Genomic DNA, 14,088 nt, shown 5'->3' on the forward strand with positions numbered 1-14,088 from the left:
ATGTGACAATAAAAACATGAAAGAAAAAAGTTAGCCAATTAGCTTCTGGGCTATTAGTAAGAAATTACTTGAAAAATACACTGACAAATACCTTGATATATGCAGACCCTTCTAAATCACTAGGAATTTGAACATCAAGGGGACAGTAATCTTCAGGTATCTTCTTATCCAGATCGATGTCTGTATTCTTTATTACCTCAAATGTACCGTGATGGGGAAACAGAGATCCTAATGGAGTATTAAAAATAGGAAAATTAGGGGCCAGCCCTGTGGCCGAATGGTTAAGTTCACGTGCTATGCTTTGGCAGACCAGAGTTTCACTGGTTCCAATCCTGGACGTGAACCTAGCACCGCTCATCAAGCCATGCTGAGGTGGCGTCCCACATGCCACAACTAGAAGGACCCACAACTAAAATATACAGCTATGTGCTGGGGGGCTTTGGGGAGGAGAAGGAAAAATAAATAAAAAAATAAAATAAAGGCTACTTAAAAAAATAGGAAAATTAAAAAGTTAACACATTAAGTACATTATTAAAAATATAATAACTCATATCCACATCATTGAATCATAAATTAAGTCCCCAACAAACACGTGTGTTCAGAGGAAAGGGGAAGGGGTGGTGGGCAAAGGGTAGAGAGAAGGCAGGAGAAAAGACTTATTTACCTTAAAAAAATAACACTGCTTAGTCTAATGGTAACACTATTATAAAGGAACTCCATGGGCCATCCAAACTGTTTTATTCCAATGGAGTTTCGATAAAATGAATGTACTTCCAGAAAATATTTCCTCAGATTTAAACCTTGGAGATTAAATACTTCTGGAGCTCAGCATCTGTAATAAGGTTTAAACTGAAGTGTTCTGAATCCAGCAAGAGAAGAACAAAAGGACAGAACATACACTACCTCTTTTTCAAGCAGTTCCTAGATTTTTATGTGATATCTTTTTGTGTAGTGCAGAAGTTTGGGGAAGTTGTTCTGGGCTGCTGAATTATATGAGGAATGGGCACTTAAATGTAACTGCTGTTTTGTAACAAGAGAAGATGTTCAAGATCTTCTTGTAATTAAAAACAGAATCTAGGGGCCAAGCCCATGACTGAGTGGTTAAGTTTCCATGCTCCGCTTTGGTGGCCTGGGGTTCACTTGTTCGGATCCTGAGCATGGACCTAGCACTGCTCATTAGGCCATGCTGTGGCAGCATCCCACATAGAAGAACTAGAACGACTTACAACTAGGATACACAACTATGTACTGGGGCTTTGGGGAGGGAGGAAAAAAAGAGGAAGACTGGCAACAGATGTTAGCTCAGGGCCAACGTACTCACCAAAAAAACCCAAAAAACCAAAAAACAGAAATATAATCAAATCCTTGTCCAGTCATGCATCACTTAACAATGGGAATACATCCAGAGAATGTGTCGTTAGGCGATGTCATCATTGTTCGCATATCATAGAGTGTACTTACACAAACCTAGATGGTATAGCCCACTACACACCTAGGCTATAAGGTACTAGTCTTATGGGACCACCATCATATTGCAGTCTGCTGTTGACCAAAACGTAATGCAGCGCATGACTGTATAACTGTGGGTGACTGTCCCATGGAAAGAAATTAGGTAAAGTACTTGTACATAATTATTTGTTGGCAAGAACTTATAACGTCCAGAGCCAGAAAGTACCGCTTCTACAGACCACTTATTAAAATGTAAAAATGTCTCTTTCATCTTGAATTCATCTTTGTAAGGGGATTTTACCTCCAGAATTTAAAATTTCCCAATTCTCATCAATGCTGAGGCACAGAGGCCCGCCAGTACTTGACCAAACCACCTCAACTCACCTTCCTTTAATTTCAGGATGAGGATGGCTTGCTCTGGCAAATGAATCCTTCTGAAATATCACTCTACTATTGCTATCTCATGATCACAGCCAGGCCTCCTCGCTTTATCCCTTGGCTTTCAAAGCCTTTATCCCATTGATCTGTGAATCTTATAAACTCCTACCAGATAGTTCCTCTAAATACATCTGAGCAGCTCATATAAAGACATCACCATGACTACCCTGAGAACCTGCTATTACAGCTCAATGCGACAAAGAATTTATACCAAATGATATGAATTCAAGATCAAACTTTGGTATACTCCAAGAAAATACATTCCTTAAGTTAGTGTGCAGCCTTGGTTGAATGGGGAAGAGAAAGGCAAAGTATTTTCACCATCCTCTCTTCACCCAGGATGTGAAAACAGCTCAGCAGACTAAAAGGAGAAAAAAAGAATAAGGAAGAATAGAAATGTCTCTTTTCTCCTTTTATGCCCAGTTTTTAAGGGTTACAGGTAAGCTTCTGATTGAAGAGTCTAGCCCTACCTCCTGCTTTCTGACTAAAATGTCAATTGTGGTCAGGGTGCGTTAGCACATAAACCCTGTCTCTGAACTTTCTTTTAACGTACCTAAAAGGTTTTCAAATTGAATCTAAAATATTCATATATATATATATAAGGCTATGACAAGAGTAATTTCAGCTTCTTCAGCATTACGTGTACAGAAACTAAAATTTCAAAATGTAGCATGTAACTGAGAAACAACAGATTATAGAACATGTAACATTACACTCAACCCTGTATAGTTTTTTGACAAACTCCAGTTTAACAGCATAGTTCTTAACAATAATCTATACCTGCACTTCTGTAGCTGAGATCTCCAAGAATTTTATCTCCAACTTTTCTAAGTTTCCAGTGTTGCCTTAATCTCAAAAGCTCAGAGTTGAAGTCTCTTTGTAGCTTATTTTCTTGGTTTTCAGTCACTGATTTAGTCAGTCTTTCTGCCCCCTTCAATAGGATCTGTGCTGCTCCCGCAAGTGACTTCTTTTTAGATATCAACTGCAATGTCTGAGGATTCTATCAAAAATAATTCAAAAGTACACTTCTGTACTATTTTTAAGTGATTTTAAAATTATACATTTTCTCAATAATAAAATACTTATTATTCAAGAGAAAATTTAGAAATTAACGAAATGCAAAGAGAAGGGAGAAAAAGTACACATAATAATGTTTTTTCTAAAAATAATAACGTTAAACTATTTCTTTGGTTAAGATGTTAAACCACACACACTACAGTGGACTATAGATCAGAACTTACCACTGCATCAACTCTGGCCAGCGTGGGTTAGGTCCCGCTCTTATGTACCACCAGTCCCCACTTCCCACCCATGTGTATATTCACTCTTTTGTGGCACTCAATACACTTCTGATTAAAGTCTATAATCTCTGCTTGAATGTAACCTTCATGATGGCAGAAACCACTATATCCACAGACCCTAGAACAATGCCTGGCACATCATATTTGATTTAATGAATAAATGAATGACTCCAATGAGTATAGCTGTAAAATTATCCTGTGTTACAGCAAGCTACCAAAGTGCCTTTGGAATTAACACTGAAGCCATGTGGCATTAATATTAAAAGTACTTCACTGAATGCTAATTTTTGGAAAACTGATGAGAAATCAAAATCTATGTATTATATATACATACATCAATATCCATAATCACCACCAATTTGTATATTTAGTAACCACATATATTTCCAAAGAGCCAGGTTTAATGAAAGAAAGTTTTCTGGTTGTATAAGAGTCAAAATCATAAAATTTCAAAAAATGTCACAATAATCTTTTGATCATATTAGGGAACCTAATTCTAAGTTCTTGGAGAGCTCAAGAAATTCCTGGAGACTCCTCTCTGGGAAAGGAACAGAATGGTGGGAAAGGCAGGGGGCTATCAGTGAGGAGCCAGAGTTCTCATCTTGGCTCTCTAACCACTGGCTTTACTGCAATCTGAACACATCACAGATGGCTCTGGGCTTTAGTTTTTCTCTCTGTAAAATGAAGGAAGCCGGCTTAACGATCTCTAAGAAGTCTTCCAGCACAATGCTTCTAGATTCTGAAACTATTATCATGTGAGCAATTATATTCAATTAATAGGGTTCTTACAACAATTATTTCCTCTCCATGCCACTAACTTGGTCTTGGTCCCGATGCTTGCTGTTCTTAAGGCCATACTAAGTGGCCTCCCTAATTTCAGATTCTTCATTCACCAATCCATCCTTCTGCTGCCTCCGTTTCATCTTCTCATGTTCAAAAATTACATATACTCTTCATCAAATCTCAACAATTCTACCTGGCTTTCAATATCCTCCGTAATTTGGCTTTTCTAACTTTTCTAAGCTGGCCCTAAAAGGGGGGCAGAGGGAGTTTGAGGGGGAAAACTGAGACTTCGAGAGAGAAAATAACTTGTTTGAGGTCACAGGGCTAGTGAGGGCAGAGGCAGGATTTAAACTCAGGTCTGTCTGACTCCAAAGCCATTTAACCATCGCATTTTTGTGTAATATATTACAGATCAAGAATCCAGGCTCTTTAAAGTATTACATTATTAATGAAACTTAACTTTTCTGAGAGTCACAGGTATATTAATAAAATAACAGATGAAGGAGATACAGTTTTATGCATTTGTTTTGACCCAGTTAGTTTTTAAATCTCCATCTGGACTTAATTTTGCATCAAAGGAAATGGAATAATAGGGACACAATCTAAAAAATGGTCCTGAGACTTAATAAAATGGTATCATCATTCAAATAAAGCCCAAAAATACCTGTTTTGGGGGAACTGCATCCTGAGAGACGGGATCAAGAGTCATAAATTTTTTGTCCCTAACAATACTGAGAACATCATAGAGAACGCACATCTCTGTCAGGGCACTTCTCAAATTGTTCCTCACTGAGTCCCAGGGCCAAAGGGAAGGCTGAAATTTTACCAACCCTGAAACGAGAAAGAAAAAGAAATACAAATGTATTAGTTACACTGAATAGAAGACAGAAAGCTCATTTAGAGGTTTAAAAGCACTAAAAGAAAAAATAATGAATTTTATTTCAAATTGTTCCCTCTTTTATCCCATGCTCCCCACCCTTTCTTGAATCTTTAACATTTAAGTTAGCATTCCTACAATGGAAAAACAAATATGATAGCTAACTTCTGTAGGTTAAATCCAACATTACAACATGATAGGCATTCAAACATCTTTTTAAATTTATGCAAGTCTTTTTAACAAGCTTTTTTCTTCCAGCTTTTAAAACTTGAATAATTGTAGAGAGTTTCCAAAATAGAGAAAAGTACAAAAATAAAAATGACCTATAATGGCAACACTCAGATAGTAAACACTATTAACGTATCTTCCAACCTCTTAATTTTTTTAAATTTATTTTTTGAATTAAATTTCACAAACACATACTCACTATATAGAGTTCAAACAATAGAGAGTTACAGAGTAAAAAGTGAAAGTTTTCCTTCATTCTCTACCCTTAATTCTCTCCCCTCCTGAGAGGTTATCACTTTTAACAGGTGGGAAGTACCGTTCCAAATGTTTTCCTACGCATTTACATACATATACTCCCATTTTCCAATACTTGCTTTTCCCCCCACTTAATATGTCCTAGAGACACTTGCACGTCAGCAATTACAGATCTACTTCATTCCTGAACAGTGTATGATATTCTGGAGCATGAATGTCCAACAGTTTAAGCACTCCTATTTAACAGACATGTATATTGGTTCCAACAATGCTAGCAGCGGTCAGCATTTGGAACACACATCTGTGTACATGTAGAACCTTTCCTGGAGGTTAAATTCTTAGCCATGATATTAATGGGTCAAAAGAGAGACACATTTAAAAATTGTGACACATACTAAACTGCCAAACTGTCTTTCAAAAAGGTTCTACTAATTCACGCTCCCAACAGTGGATACTAACAATCTCTTAAATTTCTGCTACTCTTATGCATGAACATAGTATCTTAACGATGTTTTCATTTGCCTCTCCCTACTAGGGGGATCTGAAGTCTTTCCTCCGTGAGATGACTGTTTCTATCTTCGGCCCATTTTTCCAATGGGTTGTTTTTTTCTTTTCAGTTTGAAGCGATTCTTGGAACACAGGGGATATCAAGCACTTGTGTGTTATAGGGGTTGCAAATTCTTTACCCAGTCTGTCATTTATCTTTTTACTCTGTTTATGGCATCTTTCCATTATTATCTTTAAATTTTATGTGATGAATATATCTATCCTTTCCTTTATAACTTTTGTTTATGTTGCTTAAGGTCTCTCTACTCTTAAGATTATAGGATTATAACTTCCTTCCAATATTGCTTTATTCTCTTCATTTGCATTTCAATCCTTGTGGAAATAATTTTTGTGTATGGCATGAGGTAGTATTTACCTTTTATTCCCAAACGGACCCCTAACTGTCCTACCACCACTGGCTTGAAACGACATCTTGATTTTTTGAGGAAGATTAGCCCTGAGCTAACTACTGCCAATCTTCCTCTTTTTTTGCTGAGGAAGACTGGCCCTGAGCTAACATCCATGCCCATCTTCCACTATTTTGTACGTGGCACGCCTACCACTGTATGGCTTTTGCCAAGCAGTGCCATGTCCGCACCGGGGATCCGAACGGCGAACCCCGGGCCTCCGAGAAGCCGAACATGTGAACTTAACCAGTGCACCACCGGGCCGGCCCCTGAAATGACATCTTTAAATTCCCATTTACACAGAGTTTGGTGCACACAACTAAATCAACAATTGTATTTTTTATCCTTGACAAGACTGAGAATCCAAAAACCACTCATACTTCTCCTACAATTCTCTAACTAGCCTCCCTCTTTCTCGTTTTGTTTTCCCTATAATTCGTTTACTACATAGCACTCAGAGTAATTTTTTAAATCTGTCTACTTAAAATCTTTCAAAAGCTTTCAGTTGTCCTCCTAAGAAAAGCGAAATGCTTATCCTGGCCTAATGGCTCTACATGATTTGGCTCCAGCCTACCTCCTCTATCTCAGACCTTATCTCACACTCCACTCAAAAAAGATCTCTTTTCAGTGGGTGTTACTATCAGCCACATTGCTAAGGGAAGCAAGCAACTCGCCCAAGATCACAGGCTAGTAAGAGGTAAGCGGCGATGCGAATTACAGGGCTCTTAAACAGAATGCTCCACGTTACAGACGCTCTATTAAAAACTTATTTAAACACTTCACCAGTGACCGTGTCTCCAACGCTCCCACTCAGAAAAACTTGCAGAAGGATAAGGAGTATTGAGTCAGGCGGTCCCCTATACGTCCAGCATAAAACAAAAAACGACGACGAGCACAGTTGCTGTTCCGCGCGGGCGTATTTCACAGTACTCCCACGCTCAGCATCTCACCTAGCGCGGGAGGCCGAATGACAGGACCCGGGCGGGTGCGGCACCCCCACACCCGCCCCGCGGACTCGAGCAGCAGACACGGCCTTACCTTCCTCGTCGTCCTGGTCCGCGCTGGACCCGGCGCCCGCCCAGTCCTGCGCGTCGCCCTCGGGCCCCGCCGCCTCCTCCTCCTCGGAACCCGACCCCTGGCTGAAGTCGATCCGCTGGGCCAGACGCGCCAGATTCTGCGACATGGACAGCGGCTGCAGGTACGTCTCCGTGCCATCCAGGCCCACCTCCTGGACCTGCTTCTCGCAGGCCGACTCGATGCTGATCCGCACAGCGCGCACCCCGGACATGCTGGCGGCGTCGACAAGCGGCGGGAGGACGCCCGCGCGAACAGAAAACCCAGGGAGGAAGCAGAGGCGCCGCTGAGGACTGTCAGGAAACCTACGCGGCTTTTCGGCCAGAACCAAAGCGGAGGCCGCAGCGACTTTCCCAGAATGCACCGCAGGAGATATACACACACCCCGTACCCGACCCAACCCTCTCGCCTCGCTGTCTTCTGGAACGAAACTGGCAGGCGCCGGCGTCCCGGGCTTCCGGGCGAGCCCTTCCGGTGACTCCCAGCTCCCCGTCGCGAAAAACTTCCCGGCCTGTAGGAGGCGTGGCCGGCGGTGGGAGCGAGGGGCGGGTGCAGAGCGGGAGAGGCTGGTCCAGGGTGTCTGTCTGCGTTTTAAAAGTTAACTTGCTTGAAAGTGGAGGAAGGCAAGCTGAAGAAGGCCGAGAAGAGGTAGAGATAAGGAAATAAATGGGCCCTGGATCTTAGTGATGAGAGTCCCTCTGAGAATGCTGAGATCTGAGGGCTTACACCTAGAGTAGAAACAGCATGTCTGAAGATTTGTAAAGTAAGGGCGTAGTTTGAGGAAAATTATTGTGCTTATCCCTACTTAAAATGATACTACATAATTAATCCGTTTTCCCCTTAGTTGTAAACTCCATGACGGCGACTATCTCCAGCAAGCATAATAGACATTGGTGCGTAATAACCGCTTAGTAAATATTTACTTCATACCTGAGTGACTGAGAATAAATAATTTTTAACAGATTAAGAAGCAGTGGTATAACTTCAGTCTGAGTCCCCGAGAAAGTGTTTCATTAGTAATAATTCCAAAGGGAACGGTGGATTATTTTATGTTACAAAACTCTACTTAATTAAGGAATTATGTATTTATCATGAGTCTTTCCGAGTTTTGTACTGACCAAGATTTACTTAAGTTTTTGAACTACTTTTCCAAGATATTTAGGAAAATACGGTTGCCCTGGTACCAGTCTCTACCGAAATAGAATGTATGTGGGTGTGTGTTGGGGGATATGAATTTTCAAAAGGAACCTATTTTTGGCAAGCTCAACATTGATTCCGTTGCACAGTCATGTTTGAGAACTACTGTACCTAGTCTTTATGTGTAAATTTTAAAAAAGTTTTAATACTTTATTTTTAAATTTGATTAATATTTATCATGGGCTCTATTTGTGCCAGTCACTGTGCTAAGTGTTTTAAACGTATTTCTCATTTAATCTTTATAAGGTGCTCATACTTGTGCAGTTTGGCTGGGGCATCTGCTGTCTGAGCTGGGCTTGCTCACACACCTGAGGGTCAGCTGATCTAAGCTGGGCTCAGCTGGTTGGTTCTATTTCAAGTTACTGGTCTACAGGTCATTCAGATGACTCTGTACCATGTGTCTCTCATTCTTGTACTAGCAGGCTGGTCAGGGTGTCTTGTTCTCATGGTGATGGCAGAGGTACAAGAGGTGAGCCTTGCCTGCTTTTCGTGTCTAACATCCACAAGTCCCATGGCCAAGCCCAGAAGTCACAGGTGGGAGTGGGGCTACGCTCAGCCTTTGTAGTTGCAGAAACTGCAGTTACATGGAAAGGAGTATGGATAAAGGGAAGAGCAGGGCCAACAATCTGTCACATATGGAAAATAATCCTGTTACACTGCCCTGTCTGACACCATAAATAAAATAAATTTCAAATGGATTAAAATCTAAGTATAAAAAATAAAGTCTTCTGTAGACTCAGACACATGATACTAAGTCCTGCTGACAGGGAAGTGTTCTACGAAAAATTTTTGTCAGATTTTGAGGGCTCATGGAGCTCAAATCTTCCAATGGGAAGAACTGAATCCATCACCACCTTTCAGGGCTGCAGAGACAGAGATCTGCCAGGTTCTCAATTAAAACTCCAAAAGGAACACATGGAGTAACATGCTGTAAGCAGAAGTGGCCTGAGTCTTATTTAAAAGGCAAGCCAACCCCAACCCAGCTCAATCTCTGATGACATTGAGGTAATCAGCCTGTCACCTTATCTCTCTTACACAAGAAAGGTGGAAACCCTCACTGGTGGAAGATATCAGCTAGAACACACAATCTCCAGCATAGAATAATAGTAGTAGTAGTAGATATGTAAAGAGGCAAGAAAGAGTGACCGATAATCAAAAGCAAAAACACATAATAGGAAAACATTGGAGATGGGAGGCAAGGACTTTAAAATAACTGAAAATAGAGGAAATTGGACAAAATGGATGAAAAGATGGGGAGTTTCAACAGAAAATTTCAATCTATAAAAAAATAAAATGTACATCTTAGAATAAAATTGGTGCAATTAATAACCCATAGGATAGGTTTACTAAGAGATTTGACACAGCACAGAACAGGATTAGTGAACTCAAAGACGGGTCAATGGAAAAATCCAAACCAAAGTGCGGAAAGAACAGAACAGAGTGTAAGATACTTTGGGGTACATATTCAAAATTTTTATAGACATTAAAAGGTTAATAAGGGAATACTCTGAATAACACCCTTTCCTGCTTCCTCTGGCCACAAATATCAGTTTTTCTTAGTTTTAGCCCCCCAGACTCCACACCGCAATGCAATTCTTCACAACGGGGGCCACCCTCCAGATGAAGCACCAAGAGAAAAGAGAGAAATGGGACCACAGGAGGCCCACTTCCTGATTCCCTTGGAGTCATGTTTCTCATTTTTCTCTTGGTGTTGCAGGTGACAGCTCTGCTGATGCTACTGATGTAGTGTGCAGCCCCTGGGTGGGGCTGAGAGAGAACAAAGAAAACAAAGGAAACAAAGGGAAAAAATGGAGAGTATCACTGTGGCTTACTGGGGCTCCCTTTCCTGGTTCTCTGGCCACACAGGACTTTCTTGGGAGTTTTTGCTGTCCATATCCATGGCATAGTTCTGTGACAGACTGCCTCAGATAAAAGAGGAAAGAAAAATCAGGAAACTCATCACCATATTGTTCATTCTTCAAATTTTGACTTCCCTCTTCAACTTACCCACTATGGTTTAATTTTCAAGAGTGGTTCTGGGAGTTGCTTTTTGTATTTTATGCGAAGTTTTGTGTTGTATAATTGTGGGCGAAATAGGCTGTTGTGGGCTTATTCCATCTTGGCCAGTACCGGAAGTGCATGTGTTCTTTAGTAAATTTATTTTTGTGTTTGTGATATGCAGTTTCCTCTAAGGTATGGTACCTTATAGGGTAATATTAATAGGACTTACTCTATTTTAATTATTTGTTCATATGTCAGTCAGTCTCCCCACTAGACTGAGCTCCTCTGGGGCAGGGACCCTGTCTTATTCGTCTTTGTTTTCATAGTGCCTGCTACAGTGCCTGGCACATTGATGATGCTCAGTAAATTGCTATTGAATGATAGGCCACAAAGAGGCTTCACAGATAACCTGAAAGGAAACGGGGGTTTTAAAACCAAAAGCAAATGAGAGTCTGCTTTTAGATGTCTACTATAGTGGCAAATATTAGGTTACTAATGTAACTAATCCCAAGCATTATTCTAAACTTAAAGATGTCAGTCTTCCTTACTTTAGTTAATACACTTCAGAAAAACAGGCTGTATCAGAGAAATGGGGTCTAAGGTAGGAGTTCCAGGAACAGTAACCATACATTTGACCAATGAATATACCAGATTTTCTTTGGAAAACTCAGTTTTTACTATTTTATTACTTTAGTCACATAATTGCCCTTCTGGCTGTCAGTTTTGTTCTCATTTTAGGTTTGGACAGATGATGTCAATATATCTGGTCTCCACGCTCTTTGAACTGTGTCTATCAGCAAAAAAATTTTCAGCTGGCATCTTTAACATAATATAATTTAAGAAATGTACACAAAAATAGAAATTAAAAAGGATGAAATAAAATATGCAAACAGACATTCTAAAACTCCTGCAGCCCTTGGAATGGGCTGTGCACTTGCTGCGGTTCATGCACCCCACTATGGAGAACGCTGATGGAAGGGCAGAGGTGGTATTCATAAACTTTAGTCAGGGGAAGAGACCCTGGGCTTTTTCAGAGCGCCCCCCACCCCCAATCTGAAATCAGATGGGAAGCAGCCATAGAGTGGGACCCAAGCTATTCACTCTACAACTATTTTAACATAGTAGAAGTTCTCAGCTTAGTTTCTTCGGGCAACTTCCAGAGACCTCAGGTGCGAACTTAACAGGCAAGCTGCAGGAGGACAGCTCACTTCCCCAAGGGCTGTGATTTTTTAGTAGCTCAACCCATCTCACAGCTTCCTGTTTGGAACACGTTCTTAGTCCGCTCTGCAGTTTTACACTTCACTTTTCTCCCCTACTGAATGCAGAACCCTCGGCCTGTTGATCCTCTTTTTTCAGAGCTAAATCCTCTTCACTGTTTACCTCCATTTGTGTTCATTTTTCATGTCACTGCACCAGAGCGCACACTTGAAAAGTAGGCTTGTCATTTCATAATATACCTCCGTGGGATTCACTAGTATCTAAGACGAAGAAGTTGGTATATCGTGATCCAATCTTTTTTTTTTTTTAAGATTGGCACCTGAGCTAACATCTGTTACCAATCTTCTTTTTTTTCTTCTTCCCCTTTTTCTTCTCTCCAAAGCTCCCTGGTACATAGTTGTATATTCTAGTTCTAGGTCCTTCTGTTTGTATTATGTGGGATGCCACCTCAGCATGGCTTGATGAGCAGTGCCATGTCTGCGCCCAGGATTCAAACTAGCAAAACCCTGGGCCACTGAAGCAGAGTGTGTGAATTTAATCACTTGGCCATGAGGCCAGCCCCTCATTATCCAATCTTAATGCATAGATATTCCTATACATTTCATGGAAAAATAATGCATAGTATGTCATTGACATTTTCCCATCTTTCCCAAAGGCAAATAGGATATCCCCATCCAACGTAGTCATCCCTTCCCAGTACTGCTCACCACTTCCCACATAGCATGAATGGAGGTCACTGACATACAAAGGATAACTCCTTAGGAAAGAAGTGATATTATATATAGGAATAGGGTGTCAATATGTCAGAGAAGAATTCTAACCAAATTCAAGAGAACAAAAGGGAAATATTTTTTTAATTTAAAACATTAATTTAATTAAAACATTAATTACTAAAGCACCATAATTCTTTAGTGTAAACTTAAAGATATTTTAAGAAAATATGTGAAAAATGAAGTACAAAAGAACATACCTCCTAAAAGGAGATTCATACTATGTCCTTAACTTTATATTTAAGAGTTAGGGGCCTGCCTGGTGGCACAGTGATTAAGTTCACATGTTCTGCTTTAGCGACCTGGGGTTCATCGGTTCGGATCCCGGATCCCATGTGCAGACCTACACACTGCTTGGCAAGCCATGCTGTGGCAGGCATCCCACATGTAAAATAGAAGAAGACGGGCACGGACATCAGCTCAGGGCCCGTCTTCCTCAGCAAAAAGAGGAGGATTGGCAGCAGATGTTACCTCAGGGCTAATCTTCCTCAACAACGACAAAAAATGAGTTAAAAAGAAGGTTACAACAAACATCTGTGTATTCACATCCAACTTAAGAAATAAAGCATTACTGATATAGTTGAAGTCCCTTTGTACTCTTCCTAGTTCACATCTCCGTCCTCCTAGAAATAACCATGACTTATAATTTCCATGTATTTACTGTTAAATCACTCACCTATTGCTGTGTAACAAAGCACCCCCAAAGTCACAGGCTTAAAGCAATAATCACGCATACTTGAAGCATCTGTAGGTCCTGGGGGCTGGCTGACCTAAGCTGGGCTTCCATTCTCTCCCAGACACTGGCCCAGAGTCCTTCACTATCTTGTTAACTCTTCAGTACCTTCAAGAAGATACTTTTTATATTTTTCCAGCTCTTAAAATTGTCTTTAATGAGATGATTTGTCTGAATTGTCTAATCCACTTTTAATGGAAATAGAGATCTTAAGATTTAACATTGGCCATTGGTTTTTCCTTTTCTGTCAAATGCTGGTTCATAATTTCTGCCTATTTTTCTATTAGGTGTTTGTCTTTTCTTTACTGATTTGTAGATGTTCTTAATGCATTCTGAATACAAACTGAACTTCATCAGTTATGTTTTGAAAATATATTCTCCCAGACTCTAGTCTGCTTTCTTCCTTTTTGAGCTATAGTCTGTCAAACAAGTTTTATATTTAAGGTTGTAAGATCAGACTTATCTTTTCCTTTTATAGTTTGTGCCTTACGTTCTTTAGAAAATCCTTCTGTACCCCTAAGTCATAAAGACATCCTCCTATATTTTCTTCTAAAGCTTTTAAACTTTTCATATTCACATTTAGGTGTTTAATTCACCTCATATTGAGCCCAATCCAATTTTACTTTTCCATATTAACTAGTTGTGCCAGCACTATTTGAATGCATCTTCCTTTCTTCATTCATCTCTAATGTCACCTCTGCCAAAAAAAATCAAGTATCTGCATATGTGAGGATCTGTTTCTGGCTTTGGTTTTCTGTTCTATTGGTTTGATTGTCCATCACTGTTCCCAAACCACACTGTCTTATAATAA

General features: G+C 40.2%; 1 protein-coding gene across 2 annotated transcripts in view; it reads right to left on the reverse strand.

The window, feature by feature from the left end:
• The window catches only part of MED17 (mediator complex subunit 17), a 29,124-nt gene extending 18,844 nt beyond the window's left edge, over window positions 1-10,280 (reverse strand). The window contains exons 1-4 of one of the 2 annotated variants that reach the window (XM_008525704.2): window positions 7,323-10,280; window positions 4,636-4,802; window positions 2,668-2,887; window positions 92-228 (exon numbers count right to left, since the gene is read on the reverse strand). In XM_008525704.2, the coding sequence (XP_008523926.1) occupies window positions 92-228; window positions 2,668-2,887; window positions 4,636-4,802; window positions 7,323-7,572 (774 nt within the window). In that variant the 5' untranslated portion in view covers window positions 7,573-10,280. The remainder of the gene's footprint in view (window positions 1-91; window positions 229-2,667; window positions 2,888-4,635; window positions 4,803-7,322) is intronic. The other variant, XM_070623854.1, reaches the window with a different exon arrangement.
• Between the last annotated feature and the right edge of the window lie 3,808 nt (window positions 10,281-14,088).

This window comes from Equus przewalskii, chromosome 6 (assembly GCF_037783145.1).
Source record: "Equus przewalskii isolate Varuska chromosome 6, EquPr2, whole genome shotgun sequence".
In the NCBI taxonomy this organism is placed as follows: Eukaryota; Metazoa; Chordata; class Mammalia; order Perissodactyla; family Equidae; genus Equus; species Equus przewalskii.